This window comes from Corapipo altera, unplaced genomic scaffold (genome assembly GCF_003945725.1).
Source record: "Corapipo altera isolate COAL_440 unplaced genomic scaffold, ASM394572v1 181, whole genome shotgun sequence".
NCBI lineage: Eukaryota > Metazoa > Chordata > Aves > Passeriformes > Pipridae > Corapipo > Corapipo altera.
The window spans coordinates 466810-494534 of NW_020884999.1; the positions used below are offsets into that span (position 1 = coordinate 466810).

Below are 27725 nucleotides of genomic sequence, written 5' to 3' on the forward strand. Positions count from 1 at the left end.
ATACACGATCTCCACCCCACTGCTTGTACTGGGGATTCACAAGCTCCAACAGTTATCCTACAGCTAGAGCTCCTAAGTACAGGAACACCTGCCCATGGAGTGCCTGCATTGCTGTGCCCGTTAATGTGGGATCAGGTCAGGAAGAGAGGGGCACTGATAAATCCTACCAGGGTACACACACCTGGGCACTGAACCAGGAGAAGCTGGAGTCTGTTCTGCCTCTTGCCAAAACAGCACACAGAGTGTCCAGGGTCCAAAGTGGGGAGAAAAACCCAAGGCAGGGGTGTCCAGTTGGGCACTGATGTCAGAGTGTTTTTCTCTCTCTGGAGTAGATACACTCCTGCCCCTTCCCAGAGCGTTGCCACCTGTGGAAGGAGGTTGGGAGAGCCAGTGCACTGGGGGGCTGGAGGGAGGATGTAGGGATGCCCACTTTTGCCCTGCTCTTCACCAGCTGTAAAGGTTCAAAGGACTTCTGGGCCCTGTGGGACTCTGACAAGGTGTGTGTGTGTGTGGCAGCAGGACAAGGTTGCTGTGCTGTGTTATCTGAGCATGACGTGACTGACACAGGCAGGAAGGGTAAGGGAGAAGGAATTAATTTTGCTGCCAAAACCTTTCGTGCGAGAGGTTGGATCTGGGCTGTGAGCCCACTCTGGGCATACGTGCAGGTTCCTGCAATTTGTAGCTGCTGCTGTTGCTGTCACCACCAAGTAGTGGCACCCAAGTAAACAAAATTTAAGAATGCCATCCTGCAATGGAGACTTCAAGAGGCTATTTCTAGATGGAATTGAAGCTCCATGTGATTTAGTGAACTGCAGCCTCATTGTGAGGGTAAGAAGCAACCAAAAGTGGTTTGAACTGTAATTCTTTATTGTTGCTAATGCTATAGTGGGCAGCTGGATTAAACTGTTTTGGAGCTTTACTCCTTTTTGATACCATACCAGCACCCTGGGTAAAGAGGCTTCACAACCAGCTGTCACCCAGCAGGTGAGCTGGAGCAGCAGGGGCACTAATGGGTTAGCAATTGGATAAGTGAATTTTGGAATAGTGGGGTTCAGCCTTGTGGCTACCTGCATGTACCTACCTACTCCTGTGACCCATCAGCTGTTGCAGGAATTCACAGGAATGTGGAATTTGTCAGATCACCAGACAAGTGTGTGCTGCCTGTCACACACACCAGGAATCCTGAGAATGTGAAGGACTCTCAAATTCCAGTTCTTTATGCCCCTTCCCCTCCTCCTCTTGGGGCTAGTGGAAGCAGGAAAGGAGGTCAGGCTTGAAATACAAAGTCAAAGAAGAGGAATTTGTGGATGTATAGCAGATAACAACCATCAGTCACTGTACTTTGCCACTCCCACTCCCCCCTCCTTTGTGGAAAGTAGGATTAAAGCCAGCCACTCCACCCTGGCTGGCTGAGCCATACATCCAAGCACAAATGCCAGATTCTCTTCATTCCAGGCTGCTGACTTCAAGAAGGACTTGCTCTGACAAGCTGGAAATGAGGGCTGGCAGCTTCGTCTGCAACTCAAAGGCTTTATCTCTCTTAGACACTCTTCCTACCATTTCCCACAAATACTGCTCTGCTGGTAGGAGCTGTTGCACACAGAGGATCCATCAGGCACTTATGAATAAAGCCTTACCTTGTGTAACTCTCCTTAGAACAGGCGAGGAAGAACTCATAAAGCCATTGGCACTGGGCCCACAGCAGAGCTTGCTCTCCTTGTGCTTCAGCCTCATTATTTGGGGAGCGGTAGGAAGAGTCAGCTCAGCCTTTGATTCTCTTGTCCCCCTCCTAAGCACTGGTGTTCTTTGCTTCACAAAAATCCTACAGTCCAGCCTTCATCTCCCACTTGGAGCATTCCCATCAGCTGATAATGCGTCCATCTCCAGCTTCCACAGCATATTTCTACAGTTCATCACCTTGGCCTCTCTTTCCACCCTGGATTCCCACCTTCACTTCTTCCCCACTTCTCCACGGCGAGCACGAGTTCTTTGACTTCTAGGATTGTTCTGGCTGCACCAGCAGCTGCTGTTTCCCTGATGTTGCCTCCCAGCATTGTTGCTTCACTGCTGCCTCTGCTCCCTGATGGATGCCAACTGTGTCCACCTGTTCGGGTTGTTCAGCATGTGTTTTAAGCTGCCTGCTTCTGCTGCATATGCAGTCCTGCACTTGGAATATTCATACTCCCTGACCTATCTCAATCAGTTGATGAACTCAGCCTTCAATAAATGCTTTCCCAGAGTGAAACCTGTTTCAGAGATGTAAAAATGGTTCTAGAGAGCATTCTGTGCTAGCAAGTGCAAGATGGCCAAGCTCTTCTTTGATTGCTGTTTTTGTTTCAGAATTAGAGCAAGTACATTTTTACATTTGCATAAAATATTTAACATGTGAAATTGAGATAACTTTAAGCTTGATGCAGTAAGGTGTGCACCCTGTTATAAAAACTTATCATAAATCAAATTTGAGTACTCATTATGGTTGTGACATGATTTCTGCTTAAAAGGGTATCTTTGATATCATCATCATATTGCTTCAGAAGCAGCTTGCCAGTGTTATTTTAGGTTGTGGAGGGTGTGTGCATGTCTGTAGTTTCTAAAAACCATAAGAACAGTGTCAGATGTCTGCCCAGTACTTCACAGATTTCACAACTGGCTGTTAGTAGACAAAACGTTTTTTGTCTGATTTTTGGGTGAGGGCTGTTATCACAGGGCCTTGACTTACAGCCCTGTAACTAACCATGTTGAGCAGAAAAGGGATGCCACTATTCTCAGCTCCTAAAGCTCTCTCCTGACCATGGGCCTGTGCTTTTTGGATATTGTGTGAGAAAAGATTGGTGAAACAGAAGCCCCAATTTCCCTTTATCAAGGTTAATACATGCCCAGAACTCCAGAGCAGCGATATAGGAGAATTAGAGTCAGTGTTGTTGCAGTGAGGATTTTGAACAAGAAGCCTCATGAAATACCCAAAGCATTTAACCACTGTGTTTTATTCATCCTGGAGCAAGTGTAATTTAAAGTGACACCTCTATAATTGATGAAGTATCTTTTTACCATTTGTTTAATTACCAGTTTCAGTGTCTAGAAAGCAGCGGATCAATAATTTACAGTGATGAGCTTCCCTGTGTCTCTCTTCTTCTACTTCAGCCGTACAAACAACAGCTCCTGAAACAAACCCTCAAGTTCTGGTGCTTTTCTTTAGGTGATATAAAAGAGCTTAACCTGTTTTCTTGCCACAGGTGCACTCCAACACAAGTGAAGCTGATGGCAGAGCTCACACTGACCTCAGCAAGGCAGGGATAATCTAGGGTTTGCCCTGCATAGTGGATGAGCTCTCAGCTTTTTGCAGCTTCTCTCATTGTTGTGGAGTGATAAAGGCTGGGCTCATGTTGTAGCTGTAACAGAGAATGATGCTGCCCTGGCAATATGAGTTGTTAGAACAGAAAATTTAAGCAAAGGAACCTGCTGTCTGTGGTTTGTATGTATTTCTTACATTATAGGGTTTGATACCATGTGTTGGCTTTTGTATGAGATGTACCTATTCTTGAGACTCTTGGACACTTCTTTAAGGTTGGATCTCAGGTTCTGTCACGGTCCTGCAGCACTTGATCTCCCCAAGGGGACCCACAGAAACTATACCTGTCAAATCAGAGGAAAGAAAGTGTTTCCTTCCCAGTGGGATGAGCCTTCTGACAGTTCTTGTTGTGGTCCTGGCTCCTCACACACCACCAGAAGAGAAGATCTAAAGATACGCAATTTCCATGAGATCTCCAAATCCATGCATTTCTAGCAGGATGTGCCCTTTTGTGGAAAGGACTCCCACCTACTCAATACCTTTTGGGTTTTTTTTGAGGATGTGCTCTTTATCTGCATCAGCACAAGTGGATGCTTTCCTGTCTCTGACTCTTAAGGGTGCCAGTCTTCATCTTCTGATGGAGAACAGGATGCTGTGGGACAGTTGGTGTTTCTGGTAATGTCACCACTGTCAGTTCTTTCAGGATCTCTCATTTGAGTTGGAGATCACAGCCCAGAAGCTTTTGCTTAAATAGTAGATGTAAAGGGCCACGAGGAAGACTCCTCGGCCTGGGACCACCTATTGTGTGCCTCAGCAGGGTTTGTGTAGTTTTGAACCACCCAATGCAGGAGTATGAGTAAATCAGACAGAGAAAGAAAAAGGATTTGGACCTAACCACAGCTGGGGAAGGAATGTTTCCATTCTCTGCATCGCCCATGTTTATCCAGATGTGGAACGTGCGTTCCTGAGAACCACAAAGGGATGGACTCCCTAATTATTCTGTAGTGTCTTTGTTTCTGATTAAGTCTATGTTGCTGATAATGCAGAAAGTCTTGAAAATGCAATGAGAAGGACAAGGAAGTTCTCCCGAGTGAGCAGGGGGCTGAAACTCTTCCTTGGACATGAGCTATTCCTTACAGTCCAAAGGGTGCTAAGCTGCAAGCCAGTGGTTTATTTATTTATTTATTTATAACATCAATGTTATTACTACTTCTTTTACTTTAAAAAAGAAATTGATTTAATGTAGTTTTGACTCAATAGGAATATAAATTTTTAAACTGTTGGAAAACAATATTCTGGATTGTTTGATGAGTGCCAGCTGATGCAGGTGGATGTGGGATATCCTTCTGAGATGCTGGCTGTATTTTCCAGGCAACCTGGAATATTTTTGCCAACGTGATGGCAACTCATCATTCCCTGTGTACTGTTAAGTGATGATATATCTATTTTAGGGTAAAAATGTCTTTATGAAAGCGTCGAAGACCGTTCGCTGTGGGCTCTTTGGGGTGCTGTCAGAGCGGTCAGAAGGAGATTACCTCACACAATACCCTTCATCTGGTGGCTTTTCCCCTCCTTTTCAGCAGCAGCAGGACAGGCAGGGGAAAGGGAAGCAGCTCAGACATCAGCTGCAATATCATCTGCCCACGTGCTCCGGGCGGTCGCCAGCCCTGGAGCCTGACACGCTGCCAGGGCCAGGCTGCACTGCCTGCCTGCTTCCCTCTCCTCTGCTTTTGGAAACTGCTCAGCCCCTTTCTTTTAGCATAATCTGGAACTTCTTTAGATCCCTGAATATATTTATTTTGGGTTCATGATCTAGTTTTACTCCAGACTGTTGATGAAACTCGCCCCTTAAACTTTTCGTAGGGGACTCATGCCATCACAATAAATGTAAAATGCTCTTTGTTCCCTTACAAAGAAGGGTTTGAAAGAAGTTCAGTATCATGTGTGCCCCTAATAGTTTTATTAGAACTTATTTATAACTTTTCACTGTCCCAAAATAACTGCCTGCCTTGGGCCTCAGGCCAGTAAAATCAGTTTGGGACAGAGTCAAAAAGAAAAAAGTGGTGGAAGTACAAACTGTGCCTGTAAACTCTTCACTTATAAATCATCAAATTAAAAACTGCTCCACTTGTTTGAATGTCTAAAGCATTGAAAATGCCTTTTTTTCTGGACTCACAGAACTTGCCTCTACTTAGTAACTTGTAGTTTGCTTACAGCACTGCTACGTTTGCATTAAAAAAGGGTCACACCCAGAAGGAAAATAAGAACTTGTTACTCCCAGGTATCACCAACTCCTGGCATCAGGATGGAGTGTTGCAAGAATACTTGCAGATTGCTGTTTCTTAAGGAACCTACAGATATTACATGGAACAACCTATGAGAGATGCAATTGTACCAATACAAAAAATTGCTCATAGCACCATTTCCCTAAATTTCGGGTACAGATCACTCTGAAATATCACAGAAATTATGATATGTACATCTTCATCCTACTATAAACTCTCCATGCTAGGGATTTGGCTATTACAGTAACAGGAGTGGGGAGTAGGATTAGTTAGTTTTTGGGGCGTCACTCATGTACAAACTATTTCATAAAAAACTCTCAGAATTTAAGGAAATATGTTCCATATGTGATCCTCTTTCCCATGCTTTTCAGGAAAGTTTGAATCATTTGACCTTTATTTTTCTGACATTGGAAGCTTGAATATCCTCATAAAATCTAGATATTACCTCTGTTCCAGTCTCCATATAATAGAAAATTCATGGGTTTGACAATAAACTAGGAGTTCACAGTAGCTTTATTCAGGCTTGGCGAAAAGGAAAAGCTTCACATTGACTAAAAGAAACAAGTTTATTTGGCTATTTTGGAGGGAGATATTTCCTTTTTCAACTGTTTTTCACAGTACCAATGATCTGGGTTTGGGTGTAGTTTGTTTTAATACAACACTGCATTGCTGAAAGTTGTCCATTAAAAGAGAAAAGGGCAGCATAGGACAAGTCAGTCAAATTTAGTTGTTTCCTATAAAGCAATCTGATATAGTAGGTAAATTGGGTATTTGGAGCTCTGTAAAATGATGTGTGTTGGCACAATTAAGAATAATGTCATTCAGGTGACCTTCCCTAGGTTTTGGATTTAACCCACTAAAGAAATTAAAGTAACTTAAACTTACTGTTTTAGTGTCAGCAGTTTTAAACATACAATTCCTATATTTAGAGGAGAATGTTGCAATCATCAGTGATGGCACAGGGGAGACTTGGGATCCTGACAGTACCTCAGTAGGGGTGGTTGAACTCTGCTTCCAGGCTGCCAGTCTCATACCTGCGATTCTTCTCACTTTTTAAAGCCAAGACAAATATCTTATTTCTCCTGGAGCAGATTTTGAAACTAAACAAACAACTTAGTGACTGCATCCTTGGAGTTGGGATGAAAAATAAATAGAGAAGGCAGCAAGTGTTTAGATCCAGGCTTAAAGCTGAGGCTTCATACTGACTTAAATCTACAGGGAGCTAGTTCCCAAAAATGTTTTTTTTTCCTAAATTTAACTTTCAGATGCCACTGACCACAAGCCATACCAGCACAGGCCATCCTTCTGAATTGCTTTATAATTGTTATGGAGTGACTGTTACATGAGACCAGAGGCATAAGAGTATTTGATATAAGCGCTTTCTTGTAGTTGTTTTTCTCTAAGAGTCACAACCGTTTGTTTTTACTGGTTCTGAAAAAAAACCCCTGCATGTTGCCTGCACTTGTTTTCCCCCTCGTTGTGCAGTCAAGGATGTGAAGTCTTTAACAGGACAAAAATTAAAGGTCAGTTTAAAAATCTTCAGAAATCAAGATGTCCCTAAAGATAAGTCCAACGTGAAACATCCTCTTGGCACAGAACTGCTACATGCCCTGGAAAGCTTAACACACCCTTGAGTGCACACCCTTTTTTGGCCAGGTATTGTGGGGACAAGGGCCAGGTGTGAAGACCATACCTGAGAGCCTGGTTACACTGGAGCAATCCTGTGGAACAGTGGAGGGAATTGGAAATCTCAGCCGTGCTCTCCTGGGGACTGTAAAGCGCCCGATGCTGAGATGTAGAGAGTGCTCTGCTGTCAGGCTCTGCTTTACTGTCTCATCAATGAGCCTTTCATAAGGGCAGCCTGGGCTGTCTTTTTAAGGCTCTCAGCCTAACTTTGCTGTAGCAAAGTGACCATTGCAGCTCAAGGAGGTCTCACCAGCTGACAGGAAAATGTTGGCTGGGATTTGTCCTCACGTTCCACTAGGAGCTGTGTTTGGAGACAGACGTAGGATGTAGCAGGGCTACAGATACAAAATTGTTTGTACATTTTGTCATAAACATCTCTTGCTGTCGGGGGGGAAAAAAAAAGTCTGGGTGATAAATCTGTCTAGCAATTTATATTGTGCTCATTTCCGTGGCAGCTCTGGGACTGTGTCAGACTGTGTTTGCTCAGCAAGTGTCCCTGCACTGGGAGCTCAGAGCTCCTGGCCTTTTCCAAAGACAAAGCAGAGATGGAAAGATACCCCTCACTGGGGATCACAGGGAAACATTCCAGTTCCATCCCTTTATCCAAACCAGGCCTTTGTGAGCATCGTTGTAGGAACTCCCTTTCATTTGTATAAGAAGGAGGAAAGTCTGTCTTTAACTGGGCTTGCAGGTTTTGCTGAAGGGATGGTGAAAACTGTGTGTTGGAACTACAGCTTAACACAGGTCCCTCTTGGCAGCCTGCTGGGACATTCACAGCTGCTCTGTGCAACTCTTTGCTGCTGAAACTGTTGGCCTGCAAGACATGAACACCTACGGTTATATGGGAACGCTTGGAAAATGAAGTTCAATGACTCTTTCCACAGGTGCCCAATATCTTCACAGTCCAGTTCACAAAATGCAGCAGCAAACCATTGTGCCCCTTGGAGCTCTTGCCCAGGAAGGGGAGCTGTCAGCCTGCCTTCTGCATTGGCACTGCCCATGTCATGCTTCAGGATGTGGCTGTGTCTTTTCCTGCCCTTTCCATGTCAGACGTGCTCAGCCTTGCTTTGCAGGTGTTGTTTTGTAGATTTAAAAGTCTGTCTTTTTTGTGCCGTGAAAAACAGCAAGGGCACGACAGAAGAAGGACATAAGGACACAGCAGCTCTAATTTGTACATTTAGTTTCTATTTTGGGCTGTGGGAGAGGACTCTGCTCAGCAGAGGAGTCACAGGTTAAATGCTGTCCCTCTCTGTGGAGGGGAGCCCTGGGTCACCCTGTGTGAGGAGCCCTGCTCTGCCCCTTCTGTCCCTCCTCAACACTCCTGTCCATCCTTCTCTTCCAGACTGCAAACAGTTTAGTGCTGATCTGGCCTTATATAGTAATTTCCTATTATTAGAAACATTTCCTTGGGATCTTGCTCGGGGAGTAGCAGAGGGAAATCCTGTTTCCTCCATCTAACATGCAGGCAAAGCACCAGTGTTCACTCTTTCCTTATCTAGTGTGCATGGAACAAGAAGTTTTTGTTATGATATGCTTTCCAGTCTTAAGCCCTTTCTAACACTGAGCCTCTTTTCAGAAACGCAGGAAAAGAAATGAGAAGGAATAGGAACTGTCAGTCACCAGTGTGAGCTGTAAAGTGTTGTCTACAGCTTGTATGTTCCCTGTTCTTTTACATCGTCTTTTTCTCACTCAGGTTTCCTTGTCTAATGCTTTGGAAAACCAATTCTCTTTTCATGTTGTTTTGTGTGAAAAGTGGTGTGCTAGGAGATTTCACCTGAGTGTGCCAGGGATGGCAGAGAGCCAGTGGCTGTGTTAAAAAACAAGGAACAGCTTTTAATTAAGGAGGGAGAAGGGTTTGTTCTGCGTGCAACGAGGACGTGTTTTGAAAGGCGAGGTTGGTCACTGAAAGCACAGAGATATGCACAGGCTTTGAACACTTAATTTTTCCTGTGAAAACATTTTTTCCCCTTAAAAGGAAGATGTAGGTCCTGCCACTGGGAGTGACTGTTTGGAAAGTCAGTCGGGAGGAATGCACATGAGCTGAACTGAGTCAGGCTGTTTGTATTAACAGCTCCCTCCTAGCTGCTCTTGGTGCTCTTGCCACAGACACTGCAGGGGAGCTGCTTAAAATGATCCTATCAAAGCACGGGCAGAGCAATCAGAGGGAATTAACTGTTGTTTTTAAACTTTGCTATTGAAGTTAGTGCAACAATTACTGTTGGAATCAGGATGGGCAGAGTGTGTTTGTAAAATCAGCTGAAGAGGCGACCGGTCTCACAGCCCCATAAAACACCGACGGAGCCGTAACACGCGTGAGCAGGAGCAGCCACAGGCATGAGACAAACTGGCATCACATTAAGGGCATCTGGCAATTATAAAGTGGGACTTTGTTCTGATGGTCACTGTCAAAGCCAGTCATCCCTTTCTGTTTCACTGGTTCAGCAGAAAGCAACAACAAGGAAAATTTATCTTAATTTGTTAGATTAACCCAGTTTCTGTTTTCGCTCACGTCACAGACCCAGAATTATTGTGTGTGTGCGGGAGCCATAACTAAATACGAGCCCTGCGTATGTGCCTTTTAATCTGCTGCTTCTCAAACACATCCATCACCAGGAGCATCAAAACAGTGGACAGCCCTTGCAGAGAAAACGTAGGAATCCAAGGAGAGGTGTGCATCTCCAGCTTCGTTTTTTGTAGTATTCCTTTTTTGTTATTTATTTGCGAAGGACTGTGCTTGGGAAGAAAAGACGTTGAGTGTTCTCACTGTCGAAGCTTCCTCGGAACAAACAAAACCAGTATTGACAGTTTTAGGCATTATAAAAGCATAAATTAGAATCCAAAATAATAATCTAAATATTCTTTGTCTTCTGGTTTTTGAACCCTTTTGGCCACACCTCACGTATTTTTAAGGTTTTGCCTGTAATCCTGCAAACACAGTCACACAGAATCGGAAAATTCAGTCATGGAGTTTGCAGTAAAATTGAGGAACTTTCACCATCTTGAAACACCTTTTGAGTGAGTATAATGGACTTTTGATTTAACCTTTCTAGGTGTGCGGTTTCATAACTGGCCAGGAATGTTGTGTCTCCAGGGACCAATGTCCTGTGTTCAAACTTGTGTTCCTGACTACTTGGTTGGAGCACAGCTGGCTGCTCTCCATGTGGGGAAAGAGGAGATGCATTAATCCAGACAAAAACAAGGTAGAAAACAGACAATTCTTAGCAGAACTAATGGTAAGGGGAGGAGGTTCTGCCTTGCTATCAAGGCTGTTACAATATTTAGCACTGGCTCTTTGGCAGGGCATTGATTTATCCAGTTATCCTGCAGTCACATGTTCATTCTCTGCTGGAACAGGGCTTTTTTCCTAAGCAGTGGGACAAATGTCCTTCAGAATCTTCAGTTTCTTCTATAGGGTGTCTTAGGAATGTGAGGCATTTTAATCAGTTTTGGATCAGTGTAATCTGGACAGCAGGACATGGGTGACAGGTTAAGTTTCTATTTTTTGGTGAAGATGTTCCTCTGACCTGTGAGAGGAAGGGCTCTCGAATTCCTGGCCTGTTTAGGGTGGTTTCTTTCCCATGGTATCTTTGCCAAGTGCTTTCTAATTATGGAATGCGTGTTATTCTGTAGTTCTTTTGCAAGGCAGAAATAATGAATATTATAAAAATCCAGAAAAAAAAAGGCTGAGAGATGAACTTGACATCTTTTGCTTTTGGAATAATGTAGATGTGATCCATGTCGATTTTTGAGTAGCGTGAACCCAAGCCAGCATCTTGTACCTCCAGATTTCTATTGTGCAGTGGAATCTGCACAGCACAGGGGAAGACTGGTTTGTTGATGTTGGTTTCACGAGGCCAAACTCTTGTTTTATTTGTCAGCAGAGCCACTGCTTGCGGGTGTAGCTCAGCAAGTCCCGCTCGGCTCTGGGAGCCTGTCGGAGCAGGGCTGACAGGAAAGGTTTCCAGTCCCCTTGCTTTGAATGTGAAATTGTATGCAGGGAATCAGCTGCTTATCAGCACCGAGCAGAGCAATCCCAGTGCTCTGATCCAGGGTTTATATGAGTCACTTCTAACTGGTGAGGCCTGGAAAACTTGATTCATACCTCTGCCTGTAGTTGCCTGTTGTAGTGATCCAGACCTTGCCAGCCATCCTCAGCAGAAATCACAGACAAGGGCTGGGCTCTGCTGCTGGAAAGGAAGAGTCTAGTTTTATCACCTTAATAATCCAGGATCAAGATCTTTTGAAGTAAAATTATGCTGGTTATCTCTGCTTTCCAACTATTTTTTCCCCTCCTAATTTAGGCTAACCCACATGGAGGAGTGTTTTCCTCGCCAGCAAAAATTGGGCAGTGGTTTGACTGCAGAAAAAAGCATTTTGAGTAAAGGTCTTGCCAGTGAATAAATAAATAAAAGGGTTTTCCTGCATTAACAAAAAAAAAAGCCAGGGGAAATGTGTAAAAAATGTACTTCTAAATATTGGGCTGTTGTATATTCTTTTCTTATGTGGCATTTCAGTGATGTGTTCTGAGAAGTGTTAGGAGATGTAAATTAGGGGAAAGGAAGTTGCTTACATGAAGATAACTCTGCTAATACTTGAAATTGCAACAGGACTTTTACTGACTGTTTGGCTACAACTAGATGGATTTGAGGAGTGATGGTGGAGCACTGATATTCTCCTCCTGAAGTTTTAGAGCCACCAGGCTACAACTTTAATTATACCTGGAAAACTCCTGGCTCGGGGCTCACCGTTATGATTCAGTAATGGCTGATGTGGCTCAGTTTGGGAAATACAGCTTATATTGCCTTTGATCTTACCTGTGCTCCTGCACTGAGATGGGCTTGGAGTATTATTATCCATTTCCTTCAGTGTTCTCACAGACCAAAGCTAAACCCACCTCTGAAATGTGTCCTGAGGCTGCCTCTGTTAATAACTCACCCAACTGATTGATGATAAGGGAATAAAAATCCTGCCAAACTGTTGTTGTGCAAGCACTGAGAGGTCCTGTGAAGGATTTTCAAAATGGAGTGTGGTGAGGGCAGAGGAGCTGGTGGCTCCCCAGCGCTCCCAGAAGCCAAACTCCATCACAAATCCCTGGCACATTGTGCCTGTGCCGAGTGACACCCACGGCAGCAGCGCGGGATCTCTGGGATCGATGCCTTGGGCCAGAGCTAATTAGAGGGGAGTGCAACACCCAACCACTGACAACATCTGCTACGTGTGCTCGGTTTTAAATAGCCTCCTGTGTGAGTAGTGGCCGTGCATGGCCCTATAGTGCTTTGCTTGGAAGCTTTTTAGCTTTTTGCCTTAAGTCTTTTTACTTTAGAGCTCGACTTTACCCTTTCTGTAACAGAACTTGAACAGGATGCATTTTGATAAGAAGGAGAACAAACAAACAAAACTCCTTTTAAGCAGAGCTGACTGCAGGTGGTGCCAGTCATGAAACATCAGCAGTTAAACTTGGGAATCATTTCATGGCTCTGCCTGTTCAGTGGTTAGAGAATCTGCCTGTGAACTACATGGAACACCTGAAGGGTGGTACCCTTTGACTGGGCTTTGTAACAGATCTATAGCTTTATTTGCTACACTTGTAATTCATTTTACTATGACTACGTAGCTTAGTCCATTGAGGAACAAAATAATTAATAGAATCATAGAATAATTTTAGGTTGGAAGGGACCTGTGGAGATCTCTGGTCCAACTCCACTTCCAAGCAGAGCCAATTTAGATCAGGTTGCTCAGGCATTGTCTGGTTGAGTCTTAAATATCTCCAAGGATGGAGTTTCACAACTTCCTGGGCCCCCTGTTCCAGTATTTGACAACATTCACTGGGAAAAAAATTTCCCAATAACTCATTGGAATTTCCCTTCTTCCAGCTTATGTCCGTTGTCTCTTGTTTCACTTTCCACCTAATGCCAGCAAGGGTTGTATATACAGTATTTTTGTCAGAATGCCCATATCTCTGAAGGGGTAGGGTGGGGTTTTTCACACTCTTGGTGTAGCTGTGGCCATAAGTAATTTTGTGTGAGACCAAACTGATGGGCTCAGAGACAGCAAAATGTGCTACTTGTGTTTGCAAGGGCTGGGGACTGAGGGCAGCAGTGGCTGGAGTGTGTCCTACGAGAAGGGTCTTACTTGATAATGTGAGTTATTTTGAGATGGGGACCTCAAGGACTTCCATACACAGCGTGTGGTGTTTGGGGGTGGATGCCTCAAAATGAATCTGGAATAAATTACTGCTGAGCCATTATGCTAAAGCCAGGCTGGACAGGCCTTGGAGCAACCTGGTCTGGTGGAAGGTGTCCCTGCCCATGGCAGGGAATTGGAATGAGGTGATCTTTAATGTTCCTTCCAAACCAAACCATTCTGTGATTCTAAGCCCTTACAAGGCCTGACAAGGCAAAATACATCTTACCCTGGACGCTCTGTGATCCTTTGATTTGCTGAGAGAGTGATTACAAGCATAATTTTAAGTCCAGGGGTTTTGCTGTGGTTGGGGTGAGTTGGGGATGGGGTGGAGAGCCCTCTCCATGCTGCTGTTTCAGTACAATGACTTGCTGTACCCGAGCATATCCTGTCTGTTTGCCGTGGTCTGTGTGCTGGGCTCTGCACCTGGTTTTCCAGCGCCTGTGATTACTTTTCTTTCCGTTTTTCCCTGTCATTGGGCAGCGGGAACTCCGCAGGCAGAGCACAGCTGACTTTTCTTGGACTGCCTCTCACGGTGTGTGCACGTCGGTCTCTCCTCATTGGGAGGGGAGGAGAGTTCTTCCCCTTCTCCTTGGAAAACGCCCTCTCCAGGATGCTCCAGTAGGAGCTGGTGGGAGGGAGGGAGTTCTGACTGCACCGAAAATGTCATGAAAAAAAAAAAAAGGCAACTGACAGAAGAGAGAACTTGTCCTCAGATTGCTGCTTTTTGCAGCAGCGTAAACTGAGTGTCTGCAAGTGCTGCGGGAGCTGCAGGAGGCAAAAATGAAGTTCAGAGGCGGGGTAAGATTTATTTAACTCTTCTGGTGGCTTCACAGTTTTCAGATGTGGGTCTGCTCTGAGAAGAAGGGGGAGATACATTTTCGGGGTTTCGGGACGTAAGTGAAATGCTTCAGCCTGCTTTGCAAAAGACCCCTTCACTGGAAAGTTATGTGAAAGGGGGTGAAATGGGATAAAAATGCCAGGAAATACCTGCTTGGAGGAGGAAGCCAAGGTGGGAGTTGAGAAGGTGGGAAGAGAGGGGGAATGTTGTGCTCTTAGCTAGGAGAGAAGAAAGGGTGGAGCTTTTTCTTGGGTGGAAGGGGTACGAGGATGGGAAGGTACCATCCAAGGGTTGGGCTCTGCTCCTGCCCTGCCCAGGGACCTGGGCTTCTGTCTCTGTGACTGCCATCCTAGGGAATGGCAGGAAGTACCTGCTTAAGGACTCACTGCTGCTCAGTTCCTCCAGGAATTTACTTTAGGAAAACTTTGTCCATATTTTAGCAGCAACCAGAACGCCTGGCTCTGTGCACTGCATCTGCTGCAGCAGGACAGCCCTGGGAGCTTGGGAAAATGAGTTTGTGGCAAAAGACTGAGAGGACTAGGATTGTTACCTGGAAAAAGAGATGAGTAGGAGAGGAAGAAAAGAACCCACATATCCAGCAGTGCCACAGAGAAAGCAGCTTGTGAGCTCCCTTTTCTGTGTTGTAGCTTAGGAAGAGGGACATTCAGTTAAGTTAAAAGTTGCCAAAGAGATGCAAAGATTATTTTCATACAATGTATAATTGGTCCACGGAATTCACTGACTGTGGAAGATGTTGAGGTCAAGAATGAGGGAATGTTACAAAAAAGTGTGTGGGCTTTTTGACTGCTCAAGGCTTTAATTTGTAAACTTACCAAATTTAGGAAGAGAAAGACTGAAAGCATCACGTCTGTAGATTTAAGCAATTCTCTGTTGAAGGCGAGTTAGCATGGGGCTGGAATATCCCATACCTGCTCCATCCAGAGATCCTTGCATGTTCTCCTGCATAGTCTGGTGTTGACCACCACCTTGAGAAAAGGGTCTTAGTAATGAAGGGAAGGGGGCAGAGCTGTTGGAGGACCTGCTGAGTCCCTCCATGCAACAGCACATCCAGAGGTGGAGATGACAGGGATTGAGAGGCCTGTGCTTGGATTTCTATTGGCAAGGGGGATGCTGGAGGCAGGAAACCTCTGTACAGCTGTGGGCATGGAGAAAGGTTGTCAGATGTGATAGGTGAGAGTGTGATAGGCAGAGATGTTGTCTGGGGTGGTGCTTGATGTTCTCTGAGAGAACATGTGGGTGTGGAAGTGCCCTTCACATGCCCTGGGAATGCACGGGAGTGCTTGTTCTGTTTGGAAAGTTTTACTGTCTTTGAAAGACATTGTGGTCTGAAATGGTTGTGTGGGGTGTGTGAAATCCAGTAGGGAAGGGGGGAGGGCAGAGTACTGCAAGAGTAATGGGGTGAGCCCTGTGGTGTGGGCAGTGAGGGACCAAGGGGAGTGCGGCAGTGACCGGAGCAGGGAACAGGGGTGCAGGGGGTACCCCGTTGATGCAAGGGGCACATCCATCCCCTGGCTCTTATCTGTGGGATGGCATCTGAGTTGCTGCCCCCACTCACCTGCTCACTCTGATCAGCATCAAAACTCACTTGCAAGGGCAGTGAGCTGAGGTTTTGCCTTTTTTTTTAATGCTGTTTGTCTTCTGAAGCTGCTGTGGGATGCACAGGCCTGTGGTCACAGGTAGTACTGCCAAGCAAACTGTCAGCAGCAACATCTTGTAACCAGCAGCAGCTTGTGTCCTCTGCTCAGGAGCAAAAATGTCAGCTCCCTAAATATAGAAATTCAGTGTATTTACTTTTCCAGCCCCGGTGATCTTTCTGGTTTGCCCTCGTTCATTTTTCGTACTGCTGTTTTATATTTAGCCTGTTGATTGAAATATCAACCTTTCCCCTCTTAGAGATAAACATTTTTCCTCTCCTTCAAATCAGTTCTTATAACTACCTTTTCCTTTTCACTGCTAATTGCTTCTCTTCCTACCTTATCCCCCTGCAAAGTAAAATGTAGAAAATATAATTATGTTATTAACATTGGACAAATGATATCACCTGCTTACCATGCATATCTCCGTGGCTTTGTTTTGTTTCTGGCCCATCATAATTTGCACTTTTAATTTCCTTTGGAGCTTCTTAGATGTATTCTTACTATTCTAAATCTTGCAGATGTCAAATGTCATTGATTAATGTATTGAGTCACAATTAATTACAGCAACGTCTGCACCCACCATTACTGTTTTTCTAAAGATTAATTTTTGCATTCACAGTTGTAACTCATGTCCTACCTGCATTTGATAAATACTTAAAATGATTCCTACAATGTGATCCATTGCTCATATTTCCTATTCTGCTTTGCATTTTAGGGTGAGAGATTAAATGACTCTGTAGGTTGGAAAGTGAGGGAGGCAGAACTTTAACTTTGAGGTAGTTTGCTATTGAGGATATAACAAATCTTTGTGAGAGCAGAATAAACTGGCTCTCCCTGTATTTCCAATTATTTTAGGTTTTAAAGTGTTTCAATTTGTCCCTACTTAAAATATGGAGGACTTCAAAATAATTACAAGAATTAGTCAAGGATGTAGCGTTTCTATTTCTTTGATACAATTTTTGAATTGTGTATCCCATAGTTAAATTCTTCCAACATCTGGTTTAGGATGGGAAGGGAAGTATCAGGGAGGGAGAACCAGGTTCTGAGTATGGCAAGTGCTCCCTGACTCCAGACATTCCATTGTTGGTGATGTATTGCTCTAAAACAAGTAAAACTAAAATGTTATTCTGCTATAAATGGTCCTTGAGTGGCAGCTGCTGACATGGTAACTTTTTTTGCAAGTTAAAGTTGTTTCCTTTAACTCTACTGGTCTGTGTTATCAGAGTCATTACCTGGTTTTGATCCCAATCCCTCTGACAGTTCTGATTTTCTCAGGCTGTCTTTTGGGAAATCAGTTAAAAAGCAAAATAAAACATTTCCTTTTGTTATTTATTTTTTCCAACTAAACAAGCCAAACATGTGTCATATAAATAATTAGCTCAGTTCAGGTGGCTTCAGAACGGGCAGACAAATCCATGTGGTTGGTTTTATGGGAGAGCCGGAGCTGCCTCTCTGGGAACCTTCTTTCCCACCCAGCTGTTGACTAACAGAGTTGGTTGTGTCCAAAATGTGCAGCTGATTTTCAGTGTGGCAGGAGGAAGGAGGGTCCTAAGTGGCTGCACTTCAGTCTGTCAGGGATTTGCTGGCAGACAAGTGCTTGACTCAGATCCCTTGGTTCCGGTCCACCTCCGTTGTCTTCATTATTGCTTTTTCCATGCAGAGGGAAAGGGGAGCTATCCCATTCTGCACCTCGGGAATTGAGGCCCTGGATAAAACAGTTGATTTCTGTCTGCTCTGCTGTCTAGCCCAGGCTGTGTCCAAACCCTTTCCTGGGCTGTAGAGTGGAGTAGAAATCAAAGGAATTTTCTTTCCTTCCTGCAGCTTTGGCATGACAGTGAAGAATGTCAGACTATCCAGGAGACAAATGTTTTTTAACTGCCACCTCCCCACAAGGAGTTCGTTCTTGGTTCAGACTTGTATTGTCTTCCAGAATCTAATCTGAATTTCCCTTCCCACTCACATTTGGTTCTTGCCTGTTCTTCCGTTCCCGGCTTTGTAACTATTTCTGGAACCTGCAGATCAATCATCTTTCACTTGATACCAAGATAAAGGTGCCTCTTTCCATATGGCACCAGCTTCCTGTGGTTATTTAAGTGCAAGTCTCCTAATGGATACAATCTAACCTGTAAAAATCCATTGCCAGAAGAAAATGTTAAAAAGATACATTTTTAGATGTTGAAGCAGAAATCCTGTTTGCGTTGGGACTTTTCTTTCTAATTATGGAATTTCCCTCCTCCATCCAAAACCATTCACTTTGAGAACTCCAGGTGTTTTCATGTGCATCACTCACGGATGCTCCAGGAAGGAGAGGGAGTTGCTGGTGCTCCAGGTGCTGCCTGTTCTCTCAGTGGTCAGCATTGCTTGTGTGTCTGGAATTGCTGTGCCAACATGGACCACTCAGGTACCCCTCTGGGAATGAGTCCTTCTTATACCTGTTGAACTGGATGTTCCATGGCCATGGACCAGCTGATGGACAAAGCCACGGGGAACTTCTTGCTCTGTTCACATCAGCCCTGAAGCCCTGTGCTCATGGCAGAGTTATCCTCCATCTTCTACCACACAAGAAAATTTCCCCAGTGTCCTCAAGCTGGCTGACTCGGATACTTGGGCTTTTGTTGTGCAGAGCAAAAGGTCCTGTTTTTCAGTGTTGAGGTGTATTAGCTCTCCAAGTCCTAAGCAGAGGAAAGACTTTATCATACTTTGGCATTTAGTTTAAAAGAAAAATGTGTGTTTACACCTTCACAGTACCATGTCAGCAATTCACTAGTTCAGTTTAGGAAACTCTTTGGTACAGTCTTGAGTGGTTTTGTACTCCCAGGAGCTCAAAGGTATTTTCTGGTCTTGTTGACTCTTGTGTGAATACAAAGAAAGGCTGGAACCTCGGCCAATGTAAACCTGGCTCTGCAGGCTGCATTCAGCAGCACCAATTTACACCAGCAGAAAGTCTTTCCCAAAATTTAATCACAGGGAGGGAAAAGGCATGTGGAAGTAGTACTGTATTGGTAATTGCACTGGCCTGGTCCCCACCATTCGGGAGTGACGGCTTTTCCCTTCCTGGCCGGCAGCCACTGTTGTACTGACGGCTCTGGAGAAGAGATTAAAAGCAAAGAGTGGGTTAAAATAGTGTGGGAATGAGTCCCTTGAAATGGATACCATGGGGTGGGTTTGAGAAATGTGGTGGCAAAAGTCAGCTTGTGCACTCTCGGGTAGGAGTGACCGGCAGGACAACGGGTTTAGTGCGGGATGAAAGGCGAGTTTGAGGGAAGGCATGGGCACTCCTAAGCCCACAGGCACCAAGATCACATGGAGATTGCTCAGATTTTTGCAATTCACTGTTTGCAGCCTGTGCTGGGTGTGGCATTAGCACTGTGTATCCATCCTGCAATGCTTGGGATCCTCAGCCTGGGCCTCCTTTTGATCCCTTTAGGCCGGGCTCAGCTGCACATGGTGGAGCTGACCTAGATAACTTACTGTCAGTGGGCACCTATGCTCCCTTTTCTCTCCCTGGGTCTGACACTCACCCCATCCCGCTGTAAGGTGATTCAACTCCAAGCCTGGACAGAAAACTACCAGCTTCTCTTTTCCTGGTCCTTGTTTTGCTGTTTTAGTGAGTTACATTAGTTTGGGTTAGAGGCAGGTCATTGTGTAAGCTGGTGTCAGGGAGGCAGCAAAGCCCAGAGGAGGGGACATATTCTGTTTGGTGCTGAACTCTAGGCTGCACCTGACCTGCCTCTGAGGTGATCATTTCACAAGCACTGAAAGACAACAGGAACTGGCCTTGCAGCTGAATTCTTGCTCATCCCTGACTCCACTGTGGTTCCCCATCACCATATCTGTGGTCACCAGTGTGGGAAAATGACCTGAATTAAAGCAATAAAAAAAAATCAATCTGAGTTAGTTTTAATACCTGTCAGATTTCCAGTCTATCTTATTGCACAAGCCAAAGGGTGCAGCTGCACACAGAGCAGAAGGGATGGTCCCTCTGCCTATTCTCACTGTCACGAGGGCTCATCCACCACTGCACTCTCATAGCAGCTTCCAGAAAAACTGATTTTCACAAGGAAGGGTCTAATCAGACCCTCACAGCCTGTGTTCTCTTAATTATCTGGAATACATACCCCTGCCACAGGACTTTTGGAGTTGTCCAATCTGATCTCTTGCCTAGTATGGGGCAGAGGATGTTGTAAGTGAACTGTACGTCAGCCGGGGGAGGTTTGGCACAGAGAAATCTCCAAGGGAACCAGTGCTGTCCATAGGCAAACTACTTTAATGGTTAATTAGCTCCACTGTAACAAATTTAACTCCCCAGACTGGGTTTTCTAGCACTGATTTACAACCACCATATTTGGTGTCTGCCTGCTAACAGAAAATAACTAACATTTTAGTTATTTTAATTTATTCGATGCCTTACTGTCGCACTCATCATTCAGTAGGAACATATGGTCATCACTGTGATTATTTTTTCCTAACTAGTGTCTTCTTTCCCTGCTTCCTTCCTTCTGCATTACTGTTCTGTTTCCATTTTGCAAAAAGGATTTATTTTCACCTCCTTTTACATTGCATCTGTTGAAGTTATTGGCAGTCAAACAGTTAACACTGACATTTGAAGCTGGTGCTAGACTTGGACATATGCAATAAAGCAAATGAGCAAATGCTGGCACTGAGAAGTGCCTATTGCTCAGCTGTGGGTTATGGCTGATGTTTATATTTGTGTTGAACTTGGGTTTGGGAGGGTGCAACACTGAGTAAAGTTTATATTCTGGAGAATCTGACTGCAGCACGTCCCCCGATGGGTAACCGATGGGTAACCTGGTCACATTTAATTACTGCTCAAAAGTTGCATTTAGTTGTGTTGTGGGCGGGGGGGTGGTTGGGGGGTTGATGTGTTTTTTCTTTTTAACAGACTGAAAACTTGAGGTAGTTATTTTGTTCTCACGGAGGGAGTTGGAGTTGAATGGGAAGACAAAAGCGTGGAGGAAACCGAAGCTACTTGGCCTTAAATGCCTGTCCCAGGGGAGGCGGCCGGAGCGCAGCTCTGTGTGTTGTCAGTGGGGTGGGTTGGCTCTTCCCTCGCCTGGATGTGGACAGCTGGGATCAGTTTGTCCTGGGCTGAGGGAGTGGCTGATGAAAGAGCTGCTGAAACTGCTAAGTGACGTTTTCTGTGAAAGTCTTTAGGATTATATAAACTTGGATTAACTGTGCGAGGGTGGAAGTTTCTCCTCAGTCGTTTTTGAGGCAGCTGTGTTTTAAGGCTGTAGTTATAAACTTACCCACTTGAAAAGTAGTTATTTTCTTTTGGTTTTGCCTTTGTTCCCATTACCTTGTCCAAAACTTGCTCCAGGGCTGCACCACTGTGGCAGAAGAATTCTAGTTTCTAGGCAGAGTTTATTTGTATGTGATTTCTCTCTTTTTCTTTTGCCAGTGTTATCCTTTATCTCACTACCTTCCTTCTCCAGGAGGAAGACCTTCCTTCTCCCTTTTCTCTTCACCTTGGCTAAGAGGGTAGAAGAAAACAACAGAGCATTTTACTGAAGGTGTGGAGGAATTAGCTTGGAAAATTTGGGGCATTTTAGAAAGATTATTTGATGACAGTATCTGTGAATCCCTCCCAGACTGGGTCTTTCCAAGCTTAGAACTCAGGCCTTCCAGACCATGAGACTAATTGGAAAAAAGAAAAGAGGAAATCAAATGATGTTTCTTTGTGGTATTTGAGCCATTAGAGTGGATCTGGATTTGAGATTTCCAGAAGGAACTAATTTTCCTATCTGAAAACTGCTGGTTTCATGCAATCACTTCTGGCCAGGCACTGGACTTGTGGGGAGGAAGCCAGTTAGTACTTGTAGAAATAGCCAAAACTGCATTTACCAGTCATTTACCAAATCAAAAACATCTTTTACCAATAAATGATTGGTAAGTCAAAACAACTGCAGGCTGAGGGAATTTACACCCATTTAGACCCAAATTTGTACTCGAGCAACTCTTACCTTTATTACTGTTTAACAAAACTTCAGGTAAATTTTCTTCTGTTTTGTTTTTTTTTTTCCTTGCACACCATCAGTCCCTGTACTCTGACCACTGTTATATCTTGAGAAGGAGCAGAAAGAAGAAAACCAGACAATGTGAATGAGCAGAAGGCACCTACATCATTGTGGAGGGTTTTGGGGCTGGATGACACTGTTGAGGGTCCAGCATTCCCAGTTTGTGATGCTGCTGCAGGAGAGGGTGTCTGTGTATTGCTCCTAGTGTGGGAACATCTGTGGTGTTTGTGCCAGCGATGGCAACATCCCAGAATATAACAACATTCCCTGCAATGCATTAGTGCTTTAGGGAGATCATTTAGGAGAAGGGTTGCCTGCTGTGAGGAGTTTGCAAAGTAGGAAGGATTTCAGAATATGATAAGGAAATGCAGACAGGTGTGAGGCAAATGGTTCAACACATTGCATCTCCTGTCTCTGGTTTCTGTGGTGTCTCTCATCTTGAATGCCTTGTACATCATCTCTCTGTTGTGTAGAGATTTTCCGGGCAAGTAACAACTGAGTCACCACTCGGTGCACATTTCCCCTCCCTGTTTCAGTACGTGAGGCTGAGTGAAGTCAGAAGTCAGCAGACGAGTGTTTTCCAAAGATGGTTGTGTTTGAACCCACATCACATCAAAAATGTAACCTTTAAAAGAAGGTCAGGGAATAGAAGTTGCTTGATGTGTGTTAGTGTCACAGTCTAAATTCAGTGGCGTGGGATGCAGAAATGCCCATTTCTTGTTTCTTCTAAATTTTCGCCGAATTTTCCCATTGGTTGTCTTGTAACAGCTTTTAAATTGGTCAGCAATGTGAAGCTGTTTGCTTGTGATATGAATCATCATTAGTCATAAAAGATTCCGTACCTCGAAACGGCTTCCCGTTGTGAAATGAGATAGAGAGGTGGAGAGAACACATTTCAGTCCCACTCCTGCTGCAGGATGCCTGGGAAAGGAAATCCAAGATTTATTCTCTTTATCAAATGCTTGTTTGATTGATTGATTTAAAGTTATTGGAAATTTAGCAGTAACTTTTCCCTCATGCTGTCTTGTCTTCCATCAAAGCAGTTGGTGTAAGTCAAGTGATCAGGTGTTGGTACACACTGAGTAGCATTTTCAACAGTAGCAGTGGGATTGTTCTCATATCCATGGCTGTCCATGGATAATTGTGGTTCCTGTGGATGAGGAGAGCTGCTTGAAAACCACAGGTATCCCAACCTTCCTCTGCTCTTGGCTGCAGGGATTAGGAGCTAACGGCATCCGGCTGACCATGGAGAGCGCTCTGACCGCCCGGGACCGTGTTGGGGTGCAGGATTTTGTCCTGCTGGAGAACTTCACCAGCGAGGCAGCATTCATTGAAAACCTGCGGAAACGCTTCAAGGAGAACCTGATCTATGTGAGTAGCAGTGACAGACACCAGAGTGTTCATTGCTGACCTGAATGTGGGTGTTTGGTGCAGAAGACATACCCAGCTCTACTCTGCGGTTGGCTTTGGAAGTGGTGGTGTCAACTTTCACAGACCATTGCTTGTGTCAGAGCTAGTCTGGGACACTGTCATGTTAACAGATGTAGGGACTCCCTGCAGTGCTCCCATTGAGGTCTGCTGGCATTTACAGATTTTACCAGCACTGAAAATCCGATTTTCACCACGTTCTTCCACGTCATGAATTCACTCGCTTCCAGCAACCCCAGACTTGAACTTGATCCTAAATGTATATCAGAAACAATCCAATATTCTTGCTGTTAGAAGCACTAAAACCATTTGCAGGTCCTGTTTATCCAGCAAGGATCCAGCAAGGATAACATGTCTGGCATAACTCCAGCAGTGTCACTCTCACAGCACTAAGAGGTCACTGCCTCAGCACCCTTGGCCTGTTTGGAAACTCCTCAGGAGCATCCCCAGGGCAGGCACTTGGCCTTCAGAGAAGTCTGAGCTCTCAGACTCTGCTGCCAGACCGTCTGTAACCTCCCTGCTTTTTGTTCTCTTTTCCAGACCTACATCGGCTCCGTTCTGGTGTCTGTGAATCCGTACAAGGAACTGGAAATCTACAGCAAGCAGAACATGGAGCGGTACCGCGGCGTCAGCTTCTATGAAGTTTCTCCTCACCTGTGAGTGAGTGACCTGTGGGTAACAGAGCAGTTTGTGCCGTCCCCACACAGGTGGGAGCAGCAGTGATGTGTGAAAACAAGCAAATAGGACTTTTCCTTGCGCTGAAAATCCTAGGGATATAAAGGACCCTCCGGAGGGAGTGGTGTGGGGCTCTTTCTATTCCTGTTCCTGTCTCCAAAGAGGATGAGTTGCCTTTGCAAGAGCAGTATTTGGAAAGGGAGTCAGTTCCTTCCTGGCTGGAGGAACAGAGTTGCTTGCCCCTGGCAGGACAGGAGTTCATTGTTCCAGGGTTACTTGGGGTCTCCGTGTCCGGGCCGTGAGTTTCCCCAGCACAGGGCTAACCAGGGGAAAGAGTGTGTCTGCTGTGTGTGGGTTTCTTTCCTACCTCTGCTGGTACTGCCTGACCAATATTTATCTGGTATTTCCCTTGTTGCTAAGATACCGTCAGCCTGTTGGAACAAGGAATGTATTTATTTACATGGTCTGGCCTGGTGAGTGTTCCCAATTTCCCATTTAAAAAAAAAGAAAAAAAAAATTTGAGGTTTAAAGTTATTTTTGAAAGCATTTGAATTTTTTTGTCGGACTGAATGGCTGAGAGCTGAGGCCACATGGCTTCAGAATGTTTTCTTTCAGGACCAAGGGCCAAATTCTGAGCACCTCTTAGAGGGGTTTTTATGTTGTATTCTGGTTTGGGGTTTTTTTTAAGAGGTCTTGGAAGAGTAAATGATATTATTTTTGAGTGAACTATTTGGGTTGTTTCTTATTGCTGGCACATAGCCCAGGAGAGTAAACAAAACAGAATGCACTGCAAGCACAGAGAGGGGGAGAAACACCATTACTTGGGAAAGTCTAAACACTTGAAGTTGTATTTTTTTATGGTAAAAATGTGATTTTTATTGTGTGAACCTACGTGGGGGAAAATTAAACCTGAAAAAACCCTGCGTTCAAACCTCCTCAGTTCTCCCCTTGGTGTAGATGTTCCACTTTGGCCAGGGTGTTCTTGAAGGGCTTCTGTGTCCTTAGATGAGAGTTTTGGGACTCTCTGGAAAATCCTTGGGACTGTGGCTCCTTTTTTCTGTGTGCAGTAGGTGCAGGACTGAGGATGATGGCAGTGCTCATGGATTGAAGCATTAAGCAGATGTGCTTTAATTCCTGTATATGCTACACTTAAATCACAGGGCAGCTGATTATTTCTTAGGCTGTTCTCTTTTCTTTTAACTAGTCCTGTGAGAAGTTGTAAAACGTGCAACTCATAAGTAAACCCTGGAGAACTGTAATGCTGGATACCACTGCTGCTCCCACTGGGGAAACAGTGTTTTTCTTAACTGTTTTACCCTTCCATTAAACCCCATTGCATTATTTATTTCCATTGCATTATCTGATGATGTATGCATTTAAAATTACTCTGAGGAACATCGAAATGCCCTGTCTGCAGTGTAGTGCTCTGGGCTTCTCCTTTTACAGTAATTCAGGTGTCTTTTTTTCCCTCTTTCTCCTCTTTTAAACTGATTCTAGAAAGCCAGAATCTTTCAAGATGTCTGTTCCAGTGTCAAACTAGTTTAAGTCTAGGCCTGAGCTCTGGGTTCTCTGGGAAGTGCGTCACGTTCCGGGGAGGAAAGTTATCCCTATGGGCTTGGAACACAGCACACTTCCCAGGGATCTGTCACATCCTGTCCTCTTTATGGCCTGCCAGGGGGTTTGGAGATGGGGGCTGCAAATGGGACCATAAACATCTTTAACTGAAGTGATTCTGTGTGTGCTGTGCGTGACTGCTGGAGCTCACAGTGCCATAAACCACCCAATAAAGGCACGCAGTCTAGAGGCAGTTCTTCAAATTTAAATTAAATTTACATTTATTCAGCTGTTTTCAAAATGCTCCAGAGGCAGAGTTTGGATGGGAAGAGAAGGATGTGATGTGTTCAGTGGGGTGAGTGTGGAGTTGTGTTGCTAGGTAGCTCATTGGTGTTGCCTTAGCACCAAGTATTAATAGACCTGAGAAGGCCACGGCTGTTATTTTGCTGTGATTATTTCTAATTAATTGCACAGCATGAGAGGTAAAGAAAAACAAGAGGAAAATTAAAAAAAAGCAAAGCTACCAGAAGGTTGTCAAGCATATGAAGACAGGATATCTGCTTGATCACCACATGTAAGACAGCTGAAAATATTGTTACGGAGGTTGTCTTAGACAAGTTGTGAAGAGCTGATGCTTCTCTTTAACTCTCTCCCGTTGTCCTTTCCCTCTCCCTCTATGAGCAGTTGCCACCATTGTCACTCATCCTCCTGCTCTCTGGTGTTTTAAGAGTGTGTATAACTGTGTAACTCTTGGCATGAAATCCTGTCTGGTCTGTGATGGGCAGGAAAAGAGAAGGGAAGGAAAAAGCAGCAAAGAGGAAGCAGGGACAGGGCCAGAGCTGGCTTGTGCAGGCAGGAGGTGTTTTGGGCAGTGCTTGGCCTAAGGTGGAGGGTAGCTGAACCTACAGGATGCTCCTTAGCCTGTGCTGGCTCATCCAACTCTTCCCACCATCCAAGAGAAGCTGTGAGAGGTTGGGCTACTCTGGAGCCACATTACAGGATCCACCCAAATAACAAAGTGCAGCTGTGGCCACCTGACTGTGTCATCACCGAAAAGATAAGCAAGAATAAACACCACTGGACAACAAGGTGTTTCCTGAATGTTAAGCTTTTTTGTCCTGGGGGACCAATGTTGAGAGATCATGTATATTTAGAAAGGTTGATCTGCACCATTTAGTCAACTTCTACAGAAACTTCTTTTGTCAGTTTGTGAAGGAATTTGGTAATTTGTGCTGTCACCCTGCAGAAACTGGGCTCAGTGGTTAAGTTGTGAAAGGAGTGATCTCCTGGGTCTTCACCAGTGTGAAGGAGCAATATGGTCTCACCCAGCCCATGGACTGGGGCAGATGCTTCTTTTGGGGTGTGTCTGCCCGGAGTTCTCAGGGTGGGATAATCCTCTCTGAGGGGTCTCTGCCCTTCACCTGAGGAGCCACACCAATGCCTGGCTGTCGTTGTCCCGCAGCTACGCGATCGCAGACAACTCCTACCGCTCCCTGCGCACGGAGAGGAAGGATCAGTGCATCCTGATCTCCGGGGAGAGCGGGGCTGGCAAGACAGAGGCCACCAAGAAGATCCTGCAGTACTACGCCGTGACCTGCCCCGCCAGCCAGCAGGTCGAGACCGTGAAGGACCGACTGCTCCAGTCCAACCCCGTCCTGGAGGTAACTCCCACGGGAACCTGGCGCTGAGTCACAGCAGTGACACTCACATTTTCCAGCTGAGGGGGTGGTGGAGGTGGGACCCCACGGGACATGACGGAGCGGAGAGCGTGTCCTGGGAGTGCTGGGTCATGGTGTGTGGGCAGATGATCTGCTCTGCACACCGGGGAATCCCGCTCTGATTCCAAGCCAAAGGAATGGCTGGCTGCTGCTGAGCTTACTTGGCCCTTTCCACTCCACTGGGAGGAATTCTGGCATGGCCGGGGCTGCAGGGAGAGAGGGGGGTTTGGAGTGGGAAGAGCTCTGGTTCACTGGGTCAGTCTGCAAAGGCAGGAAGGGGCACACCACAGTGGGTAGCGGATAAATGGGTTTGTGGGTTCATTTTCTGGTGCTGTGGTGTCCTCTAGTGTCCAGCCCCAGCTGTCTCTGT

At 45.1% G+C, this 27725-nt stretch overlaps 1 protein-coding gene across 5 annotated transcripts in view; it reads left to right on the plus strand.

Annotated features, from left to right (window-relative positions):
• MYO1C (myosin IC) overlaps window positions 1-27725 on the plus strand; it is a 55050-nt gene that overhangs the window by 11970 nt on the left and 15355 nt on the right. For 4 of the 5 annotated variants that reach the window (XM_027666879.1, XM_027666878.1, XM_027666880.1 and 1 more), the window contains exons 2-4: window positions 23196-23351; window positions 23949-24064; window positions 27100-27298. In XM_027666879.1, coding sequence (XP_027522680.1) covers window positions 23196-23351; window positions 23949-24064; window positions 27100-27298 — 471 coding nt within the window. Of the gene's footprint in view, window positions 1-13969; window positions 14245-23195; window positions 23352-23948; window positions 24065-27099; window positions 27299-27725 lie in introns of those variants that run through there. The other variant, XM_027666881.1, reaches the window with a different exon arrangement.